This window comes from Mixophyes fleayi, chromosome 9 (genome assembly GCF_038048845.1).
Source record: "Mixophyes fleayi isolate aMixFle1 chromosome 9, aMixFle1.hap1, whole genome shotgun sequence".
NCBI lineage: Eukaryota > Metazoa > Chordata > Amphibia > Anura > Limnodynastidae > Mixophyes > Mixophyes fleayi.
In genome coordinates, this window is record NC_134410.1 from 21,056,653 (window position 1) to 21,070,925 (window position 14,273).

At 41.5% G+C, this 14,273-nt stretch overlaps 1 protein-coding gene and 1 long non-coding RNA gene across 3 annotated transcripts in view; one reads left to right on the forward strand and one right to left on the reverse strand.

Annotated features, from left to right (window-relative positions):
• Nucleotides 1-5,467, reverse strand: part of LOC142102164 (uncharacterized) — a 57,177-nt gene extending 51,710 nt beyond the window's left edge. Inside the window, exons 1-2 of one of the 2 annotated variants that reach the window (XR_012679220.1) lie at nucleotides 5,365-5,467; nucleotides 3,094-3,322 (exon numbers count right to left, since the gene is read on the reverse strand). This is a non-coding gene — a long non-coding RNA (uncharacterized LOC142102164). Of the gene's footprint in view, nucleotides 1-3,093; nucleotides 3,323-5,358 lie in introns of both variants that reach the window. The other variant, XR_012679221.1, reaches the window with a different exon arrangement.
• Nucleotides 5,468-5,709: 242 nt separating this feature from the next.
• On the forward strand, nucleotides 5,710-13,998 carry HNRNPL (heterogeneous nuclear ribonucleoprotein L). The gene is made up of 13 exons (XM_075186833.1): nucleotides 5,710-5,866; nucleotides 7,916-8,034; nucleotides 8,709-8,949; nucleotides 9,102-9,187; nucleotides 9,695-9,791; nucleotides 9,878-9,950; nucleotides 11,554-11,625; nucleotides 11,871-12,154; nucleotides 12,243-12,364; nucleotides 12,456-12,657; nucleotides 12,791-12,848; nucleotides 13,123-13,218; nucleotides 13,782-13,998. Exons 1-13 carry the CDS (start codon nucleotides 5,753-5,755, stop codon nucleotides 13,838-13,840), a joined length of 1,623 nt encoding a protein of 540 aa, XP_075042934.1. The 5' UTR covers nucleotides 5,710-5,752; the 3' UTR covers nucleotides 13,841-13,998.
• The last annotated feature ends 275 nt before the right edge of the window (nucleotides 13,999-14,273 follow it).

Genomic DNA, 14,273 nt, shown 5'->3' on the forward strand with positions numbered 1-14,273 from the left:
TGATAGTGTGGTCCTCCAAGCACACCTTCACAAAATATTATACAATTAATTTTGGTGACCTCAGAAGATGCCAGCTCTGGGCACAAAGTGCTACAGGCAGCAGTGGGTTAGCATTTTCTTGTTTGATTACTTTTTGGCCACCCGAGTTATTCGAACCCATGACCCCAGACATTTTTGGATTGTACAAATTTCATCGAAAAGGTAAATTTAATCTTATATTTTAATTCTGTTACTGTAGTTTTTAAAAGGTGTCTCCTCCCACTAGTTTACTTTATTTTGCCTCCTTTTTACTGCAGTTTTGATGAGCTACTGATCATCTGAAGGCCTGAGCTGGAACTGCAGAAGGCCTGTTTTAGGAACACCTGATGTCACTCTGAGGTAAAATAACCTTTCATGTTTGCATGATTTGTCAGCTTTCTGGAAAAGTATGTTTTACATATTGCCATGTACACTAATGCACTGTTTAATAAGTGCAGCGGCACTCTCAGGCATCGTACTTATACATTTACCTAGGTAATGCCCATGTGGGAAGAAAGTGCAAAAAAATACTTATTTTTCTGCATTTACTTTTAGTTTGAGATTACAGAAAATGAATTTGCATAGTTGCGCTTTCTATTTCTCTTGTGACAATCCGCACAATAATTCAGAAATCCTGCAATTTTATTTGGTCCCAAACAAAAAGAATTGTGCTGCGGATTGCAACGGAAGAAACCTTTCATTTCCCTAACTGCACTTGAGCTATGGACGGTAAACGTATAAGGGTGCCATTGCCGCTTTACAGTGGAAGCTGATGTTTTGATTATAAAACTTTATAAACCATAAAACAAGAATATTGTAATCACAGTTTGTGATATATGTTGTGATCAGGGGGTGAACTAATGTGAGAAGAAGGTTCCGCAACATGAAATGATGTGTACACATGTGAATAATGTGTCTATCATCATCATCGCCACAGCACTGGGATCATGAGTTCAATTCCTGACCATGGCATAATCTGTGTGGAGTTTGTATGTTCTCCCCGTGTTTGCGTGGGTTTCCTCCGGGTGCTCCGGTTTCCTCCCACACTCCAAAAACATACTAGTAGGTTAATTGGCTGCTATCAAAATAGACCCTAGTCTGTCTGTGTGTGTATGTTAGGGAAGTTAGACTGTAAGCTCCAATGGGGCAGGGAGCGATGTGAATGAGTTCTCTGTACAGCGCTGTGGAATCAGTAGCGCTATATAAATAAATGGTGGTGATACTTAAATTAAATAAAAGGCACAGAACACAGCTTTTACATTTTACTAGTTTAATTTTTGAAACTTTTTTTTAGTTGCAGATGTCTCTTGTTTGGCTTTCTTGAGCTTACCATTACTTGTAAAGTTTGTTTTTTGGTTTTTTTTGGTTTTTATTTTACACTTAATTACATGAATGACTTAACAATGAATGGAATGTCATGTACCTTATCTTCTCTTGGTTCCTGGTCATGCTCCATTTCACCATTGGTTGTGTCACAGTTACTGTCTGTGCTTTAAAAAAAGGTGCTTGTTCGTGTAGCACCGTGCAATGTTTCAGCAATAAGAACTCTCAGTATTGGCTTGTTGACTGGCACTAAATAATTGATTAGTGAACATTGCCTGTCCAATTTACAACATTGGTTTAAAAAATTACTGTCCTGGTTTGCTTTACTAAAAAGCTCTAATTTGGTCTCATTTGCTCAGAAGGAATTTGGCTTCTTCGGGTGTATTTTGGCATACTCAGGTCGGTATTTGAGGATAGGTTTGGTAAACGGCAGCACAGAGCATTCTATATACTAGAACTCTGTTATAGAATCACCTGCTTCATCGCTATCTGTTGTATAGGACTCTCTATCTCATCTTTATAAATGTTGCAGGAGGTGCTCTCCAAGAATATAAGTCACAGCGAGAAGGAAATAGAAAGGTTCCTTATGATAGAGGCACTCTAAGGTTGACCATAATATTATTAAAATCACTTAATGCTTTATTTAGTTGTTTAAAAACTATTATTTTATTTCCACAATATTTTTACTATGTTTAGTAAGCAAAATATAAATATATAGAGGAGTAGTTGTGAAAAGAAAAATCAGACAGTGGGTATCTAATAATTTCTTACACTTTCTTATGAATCACATCATGGAAGGCTGATGTTTGTCAGCAAATGTATTTATTAATTTACTGCAGACACCCACCAGTTTTTTATACTTGTATAAGTAATATTTTTGAAAAATAGGTCATCCAAGATGAACGATTTGTGTAGAAGATAATATAGCCGTACTGGGTTTATGATTGTCTGTTGATCGCCATATATTGTAATTCTTTAACAGAGCAAATATAGTACAAGTTGATGTTTCATTTTAAACCTATGTACTAACCAGCTGTAGATACTCAAGCATTAATATAACATAAAATTATAATAGACTACTCCAGTCATTAGGATGTATTAATGACACAGAGGGAATATAGGAGCATGAAATAGTGGTTGTCTAATATACAGGGTGATTCAAAAGTCGCAGTACACCCTTTTATTTCAAAAACTCTACAGGAAATTGGGAAACTTGAATACTCCAGTAAGGTATGGGTGACGTGGTCTATCTTTTACGGTATGTACCAAACATGGACGCCATCTTGAAATCGGCCCAATTCCTGTAGAGTTTTTGAACTAAAAGGGTGTACTGCGACTTTTGAATCGCCCTGTATACTAATTAGTGCAGTCCTTTACTTAACACTGCTTTACTGGGAAGTGGTTGAGTCAAAATTTCAATATTCATATTGTTTTATTCAGTACATTAGTTAGAAGTGCAGAAAGATTATATGCTTCTTTGTTTTCATTCGTAAATAAGCATTAATCCAACCCTGTTAATTCATTGACAACTTATTAATCATGTGGATTTAACTAAGACTATTACTATAGAACACCTATATTTTGATATTCTCTCATCTGATACGAAGAGAGAACGGCTGTGCCTCCTTTCTATATCACACTGTGCCCCTGGCCCCCTTTCTGTATCATACTGTGCCCTTTCTGTATGGCACTATGCCCCCAGCCCGTTCCTGTATGGCACTGTGCCCCCACTGCCTCCGTTTCTTTACTTACCTTTTATATGGCCTTCTTTCTTCTCTTTCTCTTCTGTCTTCATGCTTGTGGCTCCTCTCTGTATCACTTCTCACCGACAAGCTGCACGTGATGACATGCAGGGAGGAGGATGTCGTGTCCTGGGCACCTCCGGGTTGGCTGACTCTGTATGAGACATTCGATAATCACTAGCGGGAACTTGCAAGTTGTGATGGATATAAGTTGACTGTATGCTTGTCCTAAGAGGAAGCTAATCACAGAGTGATTAAGATTTAGAATTCACTGTCACAGACGACCATATGGAATGAATGGGAATTTAATAATTTCTTAGACTTGTAAACCTTCTTAGATACCCAAATAGGAGGGCTGAAAAACTATTTAAACCTGATAAAATCTAATGAATGGGATATGTAATGGGAATTAATATTTGCTATACCTGAGCTATGAACAGAATATTTTTTTATTGTGTAACTCACAATTTTAATTCACACTTTCTTATTTCTCTCCCAGCCGTGGGGCTATCCTGGGCCTCCAAACATATAACACCCTTTCTTTGAGTTGGCGACAGATGGTTGTGTTTGAAAGGCAGTTGGCGGATCCAAATTATTTATTTATTACAAATCGGTTACAACATTAAAACCACCTGCCTAATATTGTGTAGACTCCTCTTGTGCCAATAAAACAGCTCTGATCCATCGAGACAAGAACTCCACAAGACCTCTGAAGGTGCCCTGTGGTATCTGGTACCAAGTCGTTAGCAGCAGATTCTTTAAGTCCTGTAAGTTGTGAAGTGGAGCCTCCATGGATCAGACTTGGTTTTTCCGGCACATCTCACAGATGCTCCCTCGGATTGAGATCTGGGAAATTTCGAGGCCAAGTCAACACCTTGAACTCTTTGTCATGTTCCTTAAACCATTCAATGTGACAGGGCCCATTATCCTGTTGAAAGAGGCCGCTGCCATCAGGGAATAGTTAGAATAAAGGGTGTACTTGGTCTGCAACAATGTTTAGGTAGGTGGTACGTGTCAGAGTAACATCCACATGAATGCCAGAACCCAAGATTTCCCGGCAGAACATTGACTGGAGCATCACACTGCCTGTGCCAGCTTGCCTTCTTACCATAGTGCAGCGGTGTGCACCGCTGTCACAGGGGTGCGCGGCCAGGGGACAAAAAACAAACAACTTGTCAATCCTGCAACACCCGGGACCCAGCATCCTCCTCCCTCCTCACAATGTCAGTGAGAAGCGCCAGGAGAAAGGAGGATGCTAGGTTCTGGGCACCGCTGCATTGGTAAGAAGATAGAAGAAAGAAGGCCAAGTATGGTAAGTAAAGAAACAAAGGGGAAGGTGAAAGGAAACAGCAATGGAGGAGCAAAATAATGAAGGAGGGGGCAGAGTGAGAATGAAGAGGGGCAGGCAGTGTGTGGATGAAGGGGCACAGTGTGATGATTTTTGTACATGTTGTATTTTTATCTTATTCCTCTTAATATTAGCTGTAAATTATTCTTTGACAGAAATATAATTGGAAAAAGTATATAAAAATATTATTTTCCCTTGGATCAATGTATATTATTTTTGCAAACAACTTACTAAGAATTTCTGTCCAGACTTGAATACTTATTACGTTCTTTTGACTCAAATACTTAAAAACCAGGACTGCTCAGTAATTATTTTGGATGGGGTGCCTTAAAAAAATTATGGGAGACTCTAAGGGTGCCGCGAACTGAAAAAATTTGGAAACCACTGCCATAGGGCATCCTGGAGTCATCTCTTCCCCAGGTAATTGACGCCCATTTTTTCTGTATCAAAAACATCAGCTTCAACAACTGATCGTTCACTTCTTCCTTTAGTGCAGCCTGGTGCCTTCTCTTCCTCAGGTAAATGATGCACATGCACCCAACCGTCCTGGCATTCACGCGGATGTTACTTTGACACGTACTACCTGCCTAAACCTTGCTGCAGTCCAAATACCACCTTCATGGTAACTTTCCACACGTTCTTATTGCAGCAACATGCTCTGAATTAATTGATACCTGTATTTTTCAACGTTAATTCATTCAGCTCAGGTCACTGCAATGTTAAATTAAGAGGCAAGTTCAGGAATAGGGCATCTTACATCATGGTGTGAGGTAATGATGGAAGGTAAATAGAGTATGGTGTAACAGCGCTGCCGTTTCTATTAAACCCTCAGTCTCATCCTGCTGCATGTATATTTTTATGAAGGCCTCTGATTAATGTTATTAGTCTATATTATTATGGGCCTTCCACCTTTTTCACGGTGTGTACATTTACCTTGTGACAGCACTAACGGCTCATGTTAATGAATGAGGCGCCATTACACAGTAACTGAGTGTGCACAAGATGGCGGCTCGTCGTCTCCAATATGACTTCTCGCCTCACCGACAAGCGACCAATCACAGCACAGGAAGGTGGGACATTGGCCTTGATTGACGCATCCTGTGGCCAACAGCGTAAACAGTCGTTAGAATCCACCTCCTTCTCACGGTATCCAATGAGTCCCTTAAGTGCGTGAGTGGCGTCGATGGTCACCCAATGAGCGGGTAAATAAGAGGAGTGGCATTCCCCCGGGCCTATCGCATGATGGTAAGTAGGCGGGGCGGCGCAAGGTTTAGCCCCGGCGCCATGTTACAGAGGGCTCAGTCCCGGCGGAGCTCTGAAGATGGCGGCAGCTGCAGCGGTGGGAGGAAGGTCAGCTTATTACGGGACTGAGGGTGGCCGTGCCCCAAAGAGGTTGAAGACGGACGGAACCGAGGACAACGTGGCGGCCACTGCGGTAAGAGCGCAGAGTTCTCCTATTGACAAGTGCTGGAGGCGGCCTGGGCTCTGTTTATAGCAGTATAGCCCCATTGTGCGGAGGACGGAGCCTGGGCCCGGGGCAGTGCTGCTTAGTAATGGTGCTGGCTCCATGCGTGCAGTACATTGTGTGTGCAGAGCTGTATACTGCTGTGATGGCCTCTGTATACTGATATTATATCCTACATATACCCTGACTCCAGTTGTAGTACAGAGTCTCCATTGTGCGTGGCCAGAAATACCAACCCTGCCATTCAGAAACCTCCTCAATAATAATCACTGCTCCTCTGTGTGCCTGAGCTGCTGTATCCCTATGGGAGCTTTTATTCAGCAAGCCCCCAGATAAATAAAGCTTAACTTTGACTTTTACATATTTTTTTTTTTTTACAGATATGGGGCCTGATTCATTAAAGATCTTAAATGAAGAGGATTCTTATTTCAGTCTCCTGGACAAAACCATGTTACATTGCAAGGGGTGCAAATGAGTGTTCTGTTTTGCACATAAGTTAAATACTGACTGTTTTTTAATGTAGCACACAAATACTTGATAGTGTATTTGTACTCTGAAATTTAAAGTTGATATGTGTGTGCTACGTGAAAAAACAGTCAGTATTTAACTTATGTGGAAAACAGAACACTCATTTGCACCCCTTGCAATGTAACATGGTTTTGTCCAGGAGACTGAAATAAGAATCCTCTTCATTTAAGATCCTTAATGAATCAGGCCCATGGTCACTATGAGGAGCTTTGCTAAGTTTAATAAGGAGTATCTGGCTCTTTGGGTCCTTGTATAAATTGCATATGCTACATTTTGGTGCCTGATACAGGCTCTCATTTAGAGATCCCACTTTTAGGACCAGCCTATGCCTACTCTTTTTTTGTTTATGCTAATCTTAGAAAATAAAATAAGCATTTTATGCAGTTAAGAACCGTATTGACTGTTTTTTTTTATAATGCCCAAACTATAATATACTGATATTTGTTATGGGGTGGCCCCGTTGTGAGGGGGTCTGGGCCTGTTTATTCAGTTACCCCTCCCCCCTCGTGTAGTGAGGTTGCCCCCTTTGTGTTTCTGAACTTTATATTAATATACAACATGTTTGCCTAAGGTATAACAATATATGTTGCATGAATTAGATTTTCATGCCTCTTTAGGCAATTCATATATTTATAGATAACTATTTGGAGGCAAGTGTGTACGCGAGACTCGTATGAAAGATTGCTAGGTCAACGGGTTCTATTTGTGTCTGCGATATGTTTTTATATGTGAGATACTTATGTGTGTGTTTTTTTTTTACCAACTGTGTAGTTTTAGGGGTTGCCAAGACTAGGTTCTCCTGTGAACTAGTGTTTCAATGTTGCGCTGTAATAGAGGGTTCTTGGCCTTTTTACTGAAACGAATGAGTATTTACCTGCAAAGAATGGCCAAGCTAATTGTTTAGGAAGATATTTGCAACAGAACCCATGAGCGGTCATGACTTCTATTGCATTCTCATCTTGACTAAGGTTGAGCAAATAATTGTCTTTGGCTGACTGGTGGCCTACATATACAATAGGAGATTGTACAGAGGCTTAAAATGGCAACTTCAGGATGTGCCACATAGGAGTGCTACCTAGTTTACTCTTAAAGTACGTTTTCAAAACTATGAATGAAGTCCTTAAACTGCAGTGCAAGTAGCATGAGCTGGTGAATGCAAACAAAGGAGTGTTGTACGAAATTGTTGATAAGCTGACGCCAGACATCCCAGGTGCCTACTCACACATGGTGTTTTGTGCTTGTGTGTTCTGTATAAATGTTTGAAGGCTATTGTTCACCGCCAGAAAGTGGCTGCTTTTACTATCTGGACTATACACTAATTTTCTGAGATGCAAAGTGTAAGCTGTTGAATTTAATTCGGTGTGAGAGATGTCTTGTAGAGCTGCACTTCCGGCTGCTTTGAACAGATTAAGCACAGATATTGTAAAACTATTTTATAACCCTGCAGCTAATCTTTCACACAAATTATCCCTTCCTTTGTTTTTTTTTTAGGAAGGATACGAGGACCCTCACAAAACCCCGGCTTCTCCGGTGGTCCACGTGAGGGGACTAATTGATGGAGTCGTGGAAGCTGATCTTGCAGAGGCACTCCAGGAGTTTGGTACTATCAGGTATGATGACCTAACAAAGCAGCACTCATAATAAAATACCACTTAACGTATACAGCAGAAGGCTGGCTTATGTGACAATACTTAATCAATCCGAAGATTAACCAGTGACCATACCAAATATTACATGTTAGCCAGTATTTGCATACTATTAGAATATATTTCCTCTGTTCAGTTTTGGTCTCTACTGTAGTGTATAAATCTGGACTGATGTATGGCACTGGTCTTATTACAGCTGTTACATTTTTTTCTAATGGGGTTAATTCTTACAAGCCTTAAATAGCTACTGTTTCTATGCAGAATCAGGAATGGTACCTAGTCTAGATTTTCCCATATTATATATTTCATAGCACACTAAGGGGCGTATTCAATTGTTAGTGTTAACGCTGAAAAACGAGCGCTTGAAAAATATTACCGTTTATACGGTAATATTGCGCGCGAAAAGCGTTAATACGGTAGTTTACTCGCGGAATTTCAGCTCGCAGCTCAGGGAGCAGCGAGCTGAAATTCCGCGAGTAATTACCGTATTAACGCTAAGATTTTTCGAGCGCTCGTTTGTTAGCGTTAACGCTAACAATTGAATACGCCCCTAAGTTTTCACTTGTAGCTTGTCTGTGCTAGGTATATTCATTAAATGTAATTTCTGATTTAATTTATGGGCGTCTCACTCCTTGCAGTTACGTGGTAGTGATGCCGAAGAAGAGACAGGCCCTGGTGGAGTTTGAGGACATCCTGGGAGCCTGTAATGCTGTAAACTATGCAGCAGACAACCAGATCTATGTAGCTGGTCATCCAGCTTTTGTCAACTACTCCACCAGCCAGAAGATCTCTCGTCCTGTAGACACTGGAGATGATTCCAGAGGAGTAAACAATGTCCTTCTGTTCACCATCCTAAACCCCATCTATTCCATCACAACGGTGAGTAAAAGTGTCCTACATCTGCTGTAGCTAAGACCTTAGTCTTATAGTAATGTACAAATGTGTGGCTTTGGTTTAGTGACACTAAAGCTATGTCACAATGAGTCGATCTGAGAACCGCAACATAAACATGTCTGAATTCTCTTCACTAGGACGTGCTGTACACCATCTGTAATCCTTGTGGACCTGTCCAGCGGATTGTAATCTTCAGGAAGAATGGAGTCCAGGCCATGGTGGAATATCCTTTCTCTGCTATGTTTAAGTGGCATAAATGTCATTCTTGCATAACTGCGTTGCAGCCTTAAGCTTCATGTAAGGAAGATTGTTATACATAACATTAGTCATTTCCATCCTGTGCTCGTAGCACAGTGGTAGTGACCAGCTGTAATTTGTCCCATCCACGGACGCTGGGTGTTCATAACTTTCCCACTTCTATAGCTATGAATTTCTAAGTCCCCTGCACCGTATCAACAGGTTTCAGGTAGTCTGCCCTAAGATTGTTCCTTGGCATGCTGTAAAATTATACGATCCACTCACGTCTCAATTATTTACATTTTAGTGCATATTATATAATAAACTAATTGAACTTTCCTTTGAAAACTTTCGTGCACCTTTTAGATCTTCATTTTTAATAAACTGATTTTCAGTGTTCTATTTGTATAGTGTATGAGCACAAAGAAACAAAATATTGCAATTCATTTGTAATCGTGTTCGTTGCTGTGTGGTTTCCTTAACTCTTTTGCACATTTGACTCTGTACAAAGTGCCCAGCGTGCGAAGGCCTCTCTGAACGGAGCGGACATCTACTCTGGATGTTGCACTCTTAAGATTGAATACGCTAAGGTAAGGCAATGCTATATGGATACTTTTAATGAAGCTGCCCAGCCCATTGCCCCGCATTGATTTATATTGTCTTCCTTTTTCCCCAGCCCACAAGGCTGAATGTCTTCAAAAACGACCAGGACACTTGGGACTACACAAACCCAACACTGAGCGGACAAGGTAATGATTTCTCTATTAATGTGTTATGTATACATGCTATATTCATTAGTCTGATCAAATGCACAAGACTGGCACGTCACGCTCTGTAATGCCATTGCTTCGACTCCTGGCAACCAAGAAACTTGGTCCCTTGCTTCCAAACCTGCAGCTTTGTTGCTCAGTATAAGCAACTAAACTATATAGTGCCTGTACCAACGATGTCTTTACATGTAACGTCCTCCCTGCAAGTCCTGAGAGCGCTTCTGGATGAGTCATTTGGCTTCTGACCGTTTCTCCCTAGAGCAAGCAATGGCATTACATGACCAAAACCTAACACATTTCTTTTCCAAGGTACATACTAGATTCCATGTGCAGGGGCCAGCTCAGTGCTGCCTCAGACAAAGGCAGTTTACTCAAACTGAACCGAGAGGTAGCGCTTTTGGTTTTCAGAGGCCTCCCATTAATGGGAAGCTTCCCGGCTTCCTCTTGGGGTCCAGGACTGACAGGCCCTTGTCTGCACATTGCTTTATAAAACACACAGTGTAGTGAGACAGCACGGAGACACTCATCGCAGAAATACCAGGCCTTCTGCAGAGGTCACACACGGAGAACATCACACGGTGACCCAAGAGCAAGTCGCTGAAACTGGGGCGTCAACAGGCATGTAACAAGTACAGAGATGCTCTCCATACGCTGCAGGCATGACAGAGAACGTTCTCCACATTACAGCAGACATTTTTAAACAAAAACTTGAGTGCTACATGCCATAGCAATGTATTTACAATGAACACAGTCATGTAACGGGCACAGAAGTGGGTCTGCACATGCCATGGCAGGCAGAAACGGGACATGCTACAACATTTAACACCACGTGAGCCTCAAAACTCCCCACCACAGACAGTTCCTCCTCACCAACCAAGTCCAGAAGAGCCGAACATACCTCACACCCCTTCAAGATACAGGACGTGTGACGGGGGGCAGACACCAGCTAGCAGCATCACAACAAGAGAAAACATGTACATGGAGCACACAGAACACGGAGAAACATGTTAGCAACATGTGAGCCTTTTACAGAATTGCCAATTGTTGAGTTGTTTTTGCCGTTCAATGTAACTCATGACTGAAACCATGTGATGCAGGGTCGCTACGTGTGTATGGCGGGGCGGCACCTGTCAGAGCTCTGCTAAAGCACACATGAGGTATCCAATGGTAAGAGAAATACAGATATGTTATTATCACTGGGACCCACCTGTAAGTAAGTCTTTTCTCAATCTTTGTGCTCAATCTCCCCCAATTATATGTCCTGTGCGCAGTCAAGCTAATGGCTGGTTGATTTTGGGGATGGGTTGATCTGTGTATCAAGGTCCCTTTGTTGCAGACGTTAGAAGCTGCCCTTAGTTTGGTTTGGGAAAATGTTGGAGGGATGTAATGATATTGCCCATTTTTTATTTTTTACTGTTTAATATGTAGTGGGCTCTTGATACACTGGAGATGGTGCTTCAAAACCTTGATACACAGTTCTTTTAATCAGGGCTGTACTGTCACCCTATTATTGATTAGACTCTGGGGCTTTGAAGTTGGGATCAATATGGTATTTAGCAGTCTTCTGTTTGATCACTTATAGGTGACACCACAGGCAATCCTAACAAACGCCAGAGGAACCCACCGCTGCTGGGAGACCACCCTGCGGAGTATGGTAAGGCTTAAATGGCACAACAGAGGTTTCTGTTTTTTGGGTAGGGGGTTCATTTTCACGAAAGTGCAGCCTATTCACTACAAATGGGAATATCAATGCTTTACTGTTGACCACCCTGACTAATGCCTCAATGTCCAAAATGGCTGTCTGCTCTCTGTAAGCAATGGGATACTCTTGGGCATATGGTAACTGATTCTAGCTGGCGTCTCATCTGATTATTTTTTATTTTTTTTATTTTCTCACAGCTGGAGGACCACATGGAGGATATCACAGCCACTACCATGATGAGGCATATGGCCCCCCACCTCCACACTATGAGGGCCGCAGGATGGGCCCCCCTCCTGTAGGAGCTCCACGCCGAGGCCCTAATCGCTATGGTGGTCCCCAATATGGTCACCCTCCACCGCCACCCCCAGAATATGGCCCCCATGCAGACAGCCCAGTGCTGATGGTATATGGACTCGACCCCAGCAAAATGAATTGTGATCGAGTGTTCAATGTGTTCTGTTTGTACGGCAATGTAGAGAAGGTAAGTTGTAGGCGGGTCTCATGAGTGGTCCAGACTTTGTACTGTATTACAGTGCTTGAATACAATCTGTCAACTTCTCACTTATTAGGTGAAGTTCATGAAGAGCAAGCCTGGAGCAGCTATGGTAGAGATGGCCGATGGATATGCTGTTGATAGAGCCCTTACTCACTTGAACAACAATTTCATGTTTGGACAGAAACTTAGTGTGTGGTGAGTTCCCAACTAAAGCCATCACTCTATAATGTGCTAACTTGGGTCTGTTTACTAATGGATTGTTTCAAACTGAATCTTTGAAATATAGTGTGTCAAAGCAGCAGTCTATTGTACCTGGCCAGTCCTACGGCCTGGAGGATGGCTCGTGCAGCTTCAAGGTGTTCAGTGGCTCCCGCAACAACCGCTTCACCTCACCTGAGCAGGCTGCCAAAAACCGTATCCAGCAACCCAGCAATGTGCTGCATTTCTTCAATGCTCCTCCCGAAGTGACCGAGCCCAACTTCCTAGAGGTGAGACGTCAAGTGGGCACATGCCTGTTATTAGTCTGCACTGTAATAGTCAGTCTAAGCTTCATTAAAATGGTCATAAAAGCACTATAGATATCTTGGCGTGGTTTAGCTTACCATTTGTCTGCTTGTCTAGATATCTGACGAATTGGGTCTGAAGAAACCAGCATCGGTTAAAGTGTTTTCTGGAAAAAGTAAGTGTTGCAATAAAGTACCCTTTAGAAACTCTTAATTACCTTTTAATATGGTCTGATCTCTACAGCTAGAAATAGCACCAGTCTGTACAGCTCTACACTTGTGGCTGGCTGCCAGGCTGTAACACTTGGCCGGCCAGCCTATGTTAATGCTGCAGTGTCCTCAGTTTACCTGGCCTCATGCACACTCACTGATTCACACGCTAGAAGTAGAACGGCTTGTTGCCGAAACTTCATTATAGATGCTGGAGAAATAACAATGATTTATGTCTAGGTGAACGGAGCTCATCTGGACTGCTTGAGTGGGAATCCAAGAGCGATGCCCTTGAAACACTTGGCCTCCTGAATCATTACCAGATGAAGAATCCCAGTGAGTACTTAGGGGGTATTCATAGTGTGTGATACAACAATTCTGGACTGGTCAACTAGTATGTTTGTCCACAGTACCACAATGTAAAATGCTGTCCTGTAGTACTACATCTGACGTCTAGCAGGATGGCACTATATGTAGTCTACTGAAGCTTACTTGTTGGTCTTTTAAATATACCATTTGTTTTATGTCTTGAAGTGAATTTTTTTTGCAAATTTAAAGTTCTTAAAATGTTACGTGGGGTGAAACTGTCTTGTATTATTGAAAGGGTTGAACTGAATCTAATTACTTGGCAGCAAGTTTAATGTGTGTGACGGACATGATGTTTAAATGTCAGACTAACGTAAGAGCACTGCTGTTCTGTGGTGGTAACAAATGGTCCAGTTTGTCCTAAAACATTGACTTTGCACAACTTTATATAACACTAGGATTTGTTATTCTGGAGTCTGATATATTTCTATGTGCTGATTTTGGCTTTCTTGGACCTCAACTTTGTCTTTTTATACAAGTTGAACTCTTCATAGTTGCTAATCACATTATGTATACTTCATTTATTTTTTCAGATGGTCCATACCCATACACTCTGAAACTTTGCTTCTCTACTGCCCAGCATGCGTCGTAACATCCAGGACATGACCAGATGACTCCCTCCCCGCCACTAATGTTTAGTAAAAGTTTGACTCCTTGAGCTAGTTTTTATTTTGGGATTTCTTTTTCCTTTTTTTTAATGTATGTTTGTGTGCTTTTATTTGGCACATGTTAATAAAATGTTTGGGGACATCTGTGTGGTATCATTGATTTCATAGTTTTATTAAAGGTTCCTGTGTCTAATAAAGCCCTGCATTTTTATTAGCGATTTTCCTTGTAGTAATTCGTTTAAGTATTTTGCTTCTATGAAGATGAAGCTATTCAAAGCTTACAAGTATTTCATAGGCTGTTTATTCTCTAAGTGTAGTAGTTATTCACCTGCAGACTGTTAAGAGATATTGACCTTTCTAATGTGACAATACAAAAAGGCTCCTGTGCACTGCTAATGAAGGAACATTTTGTGGCAC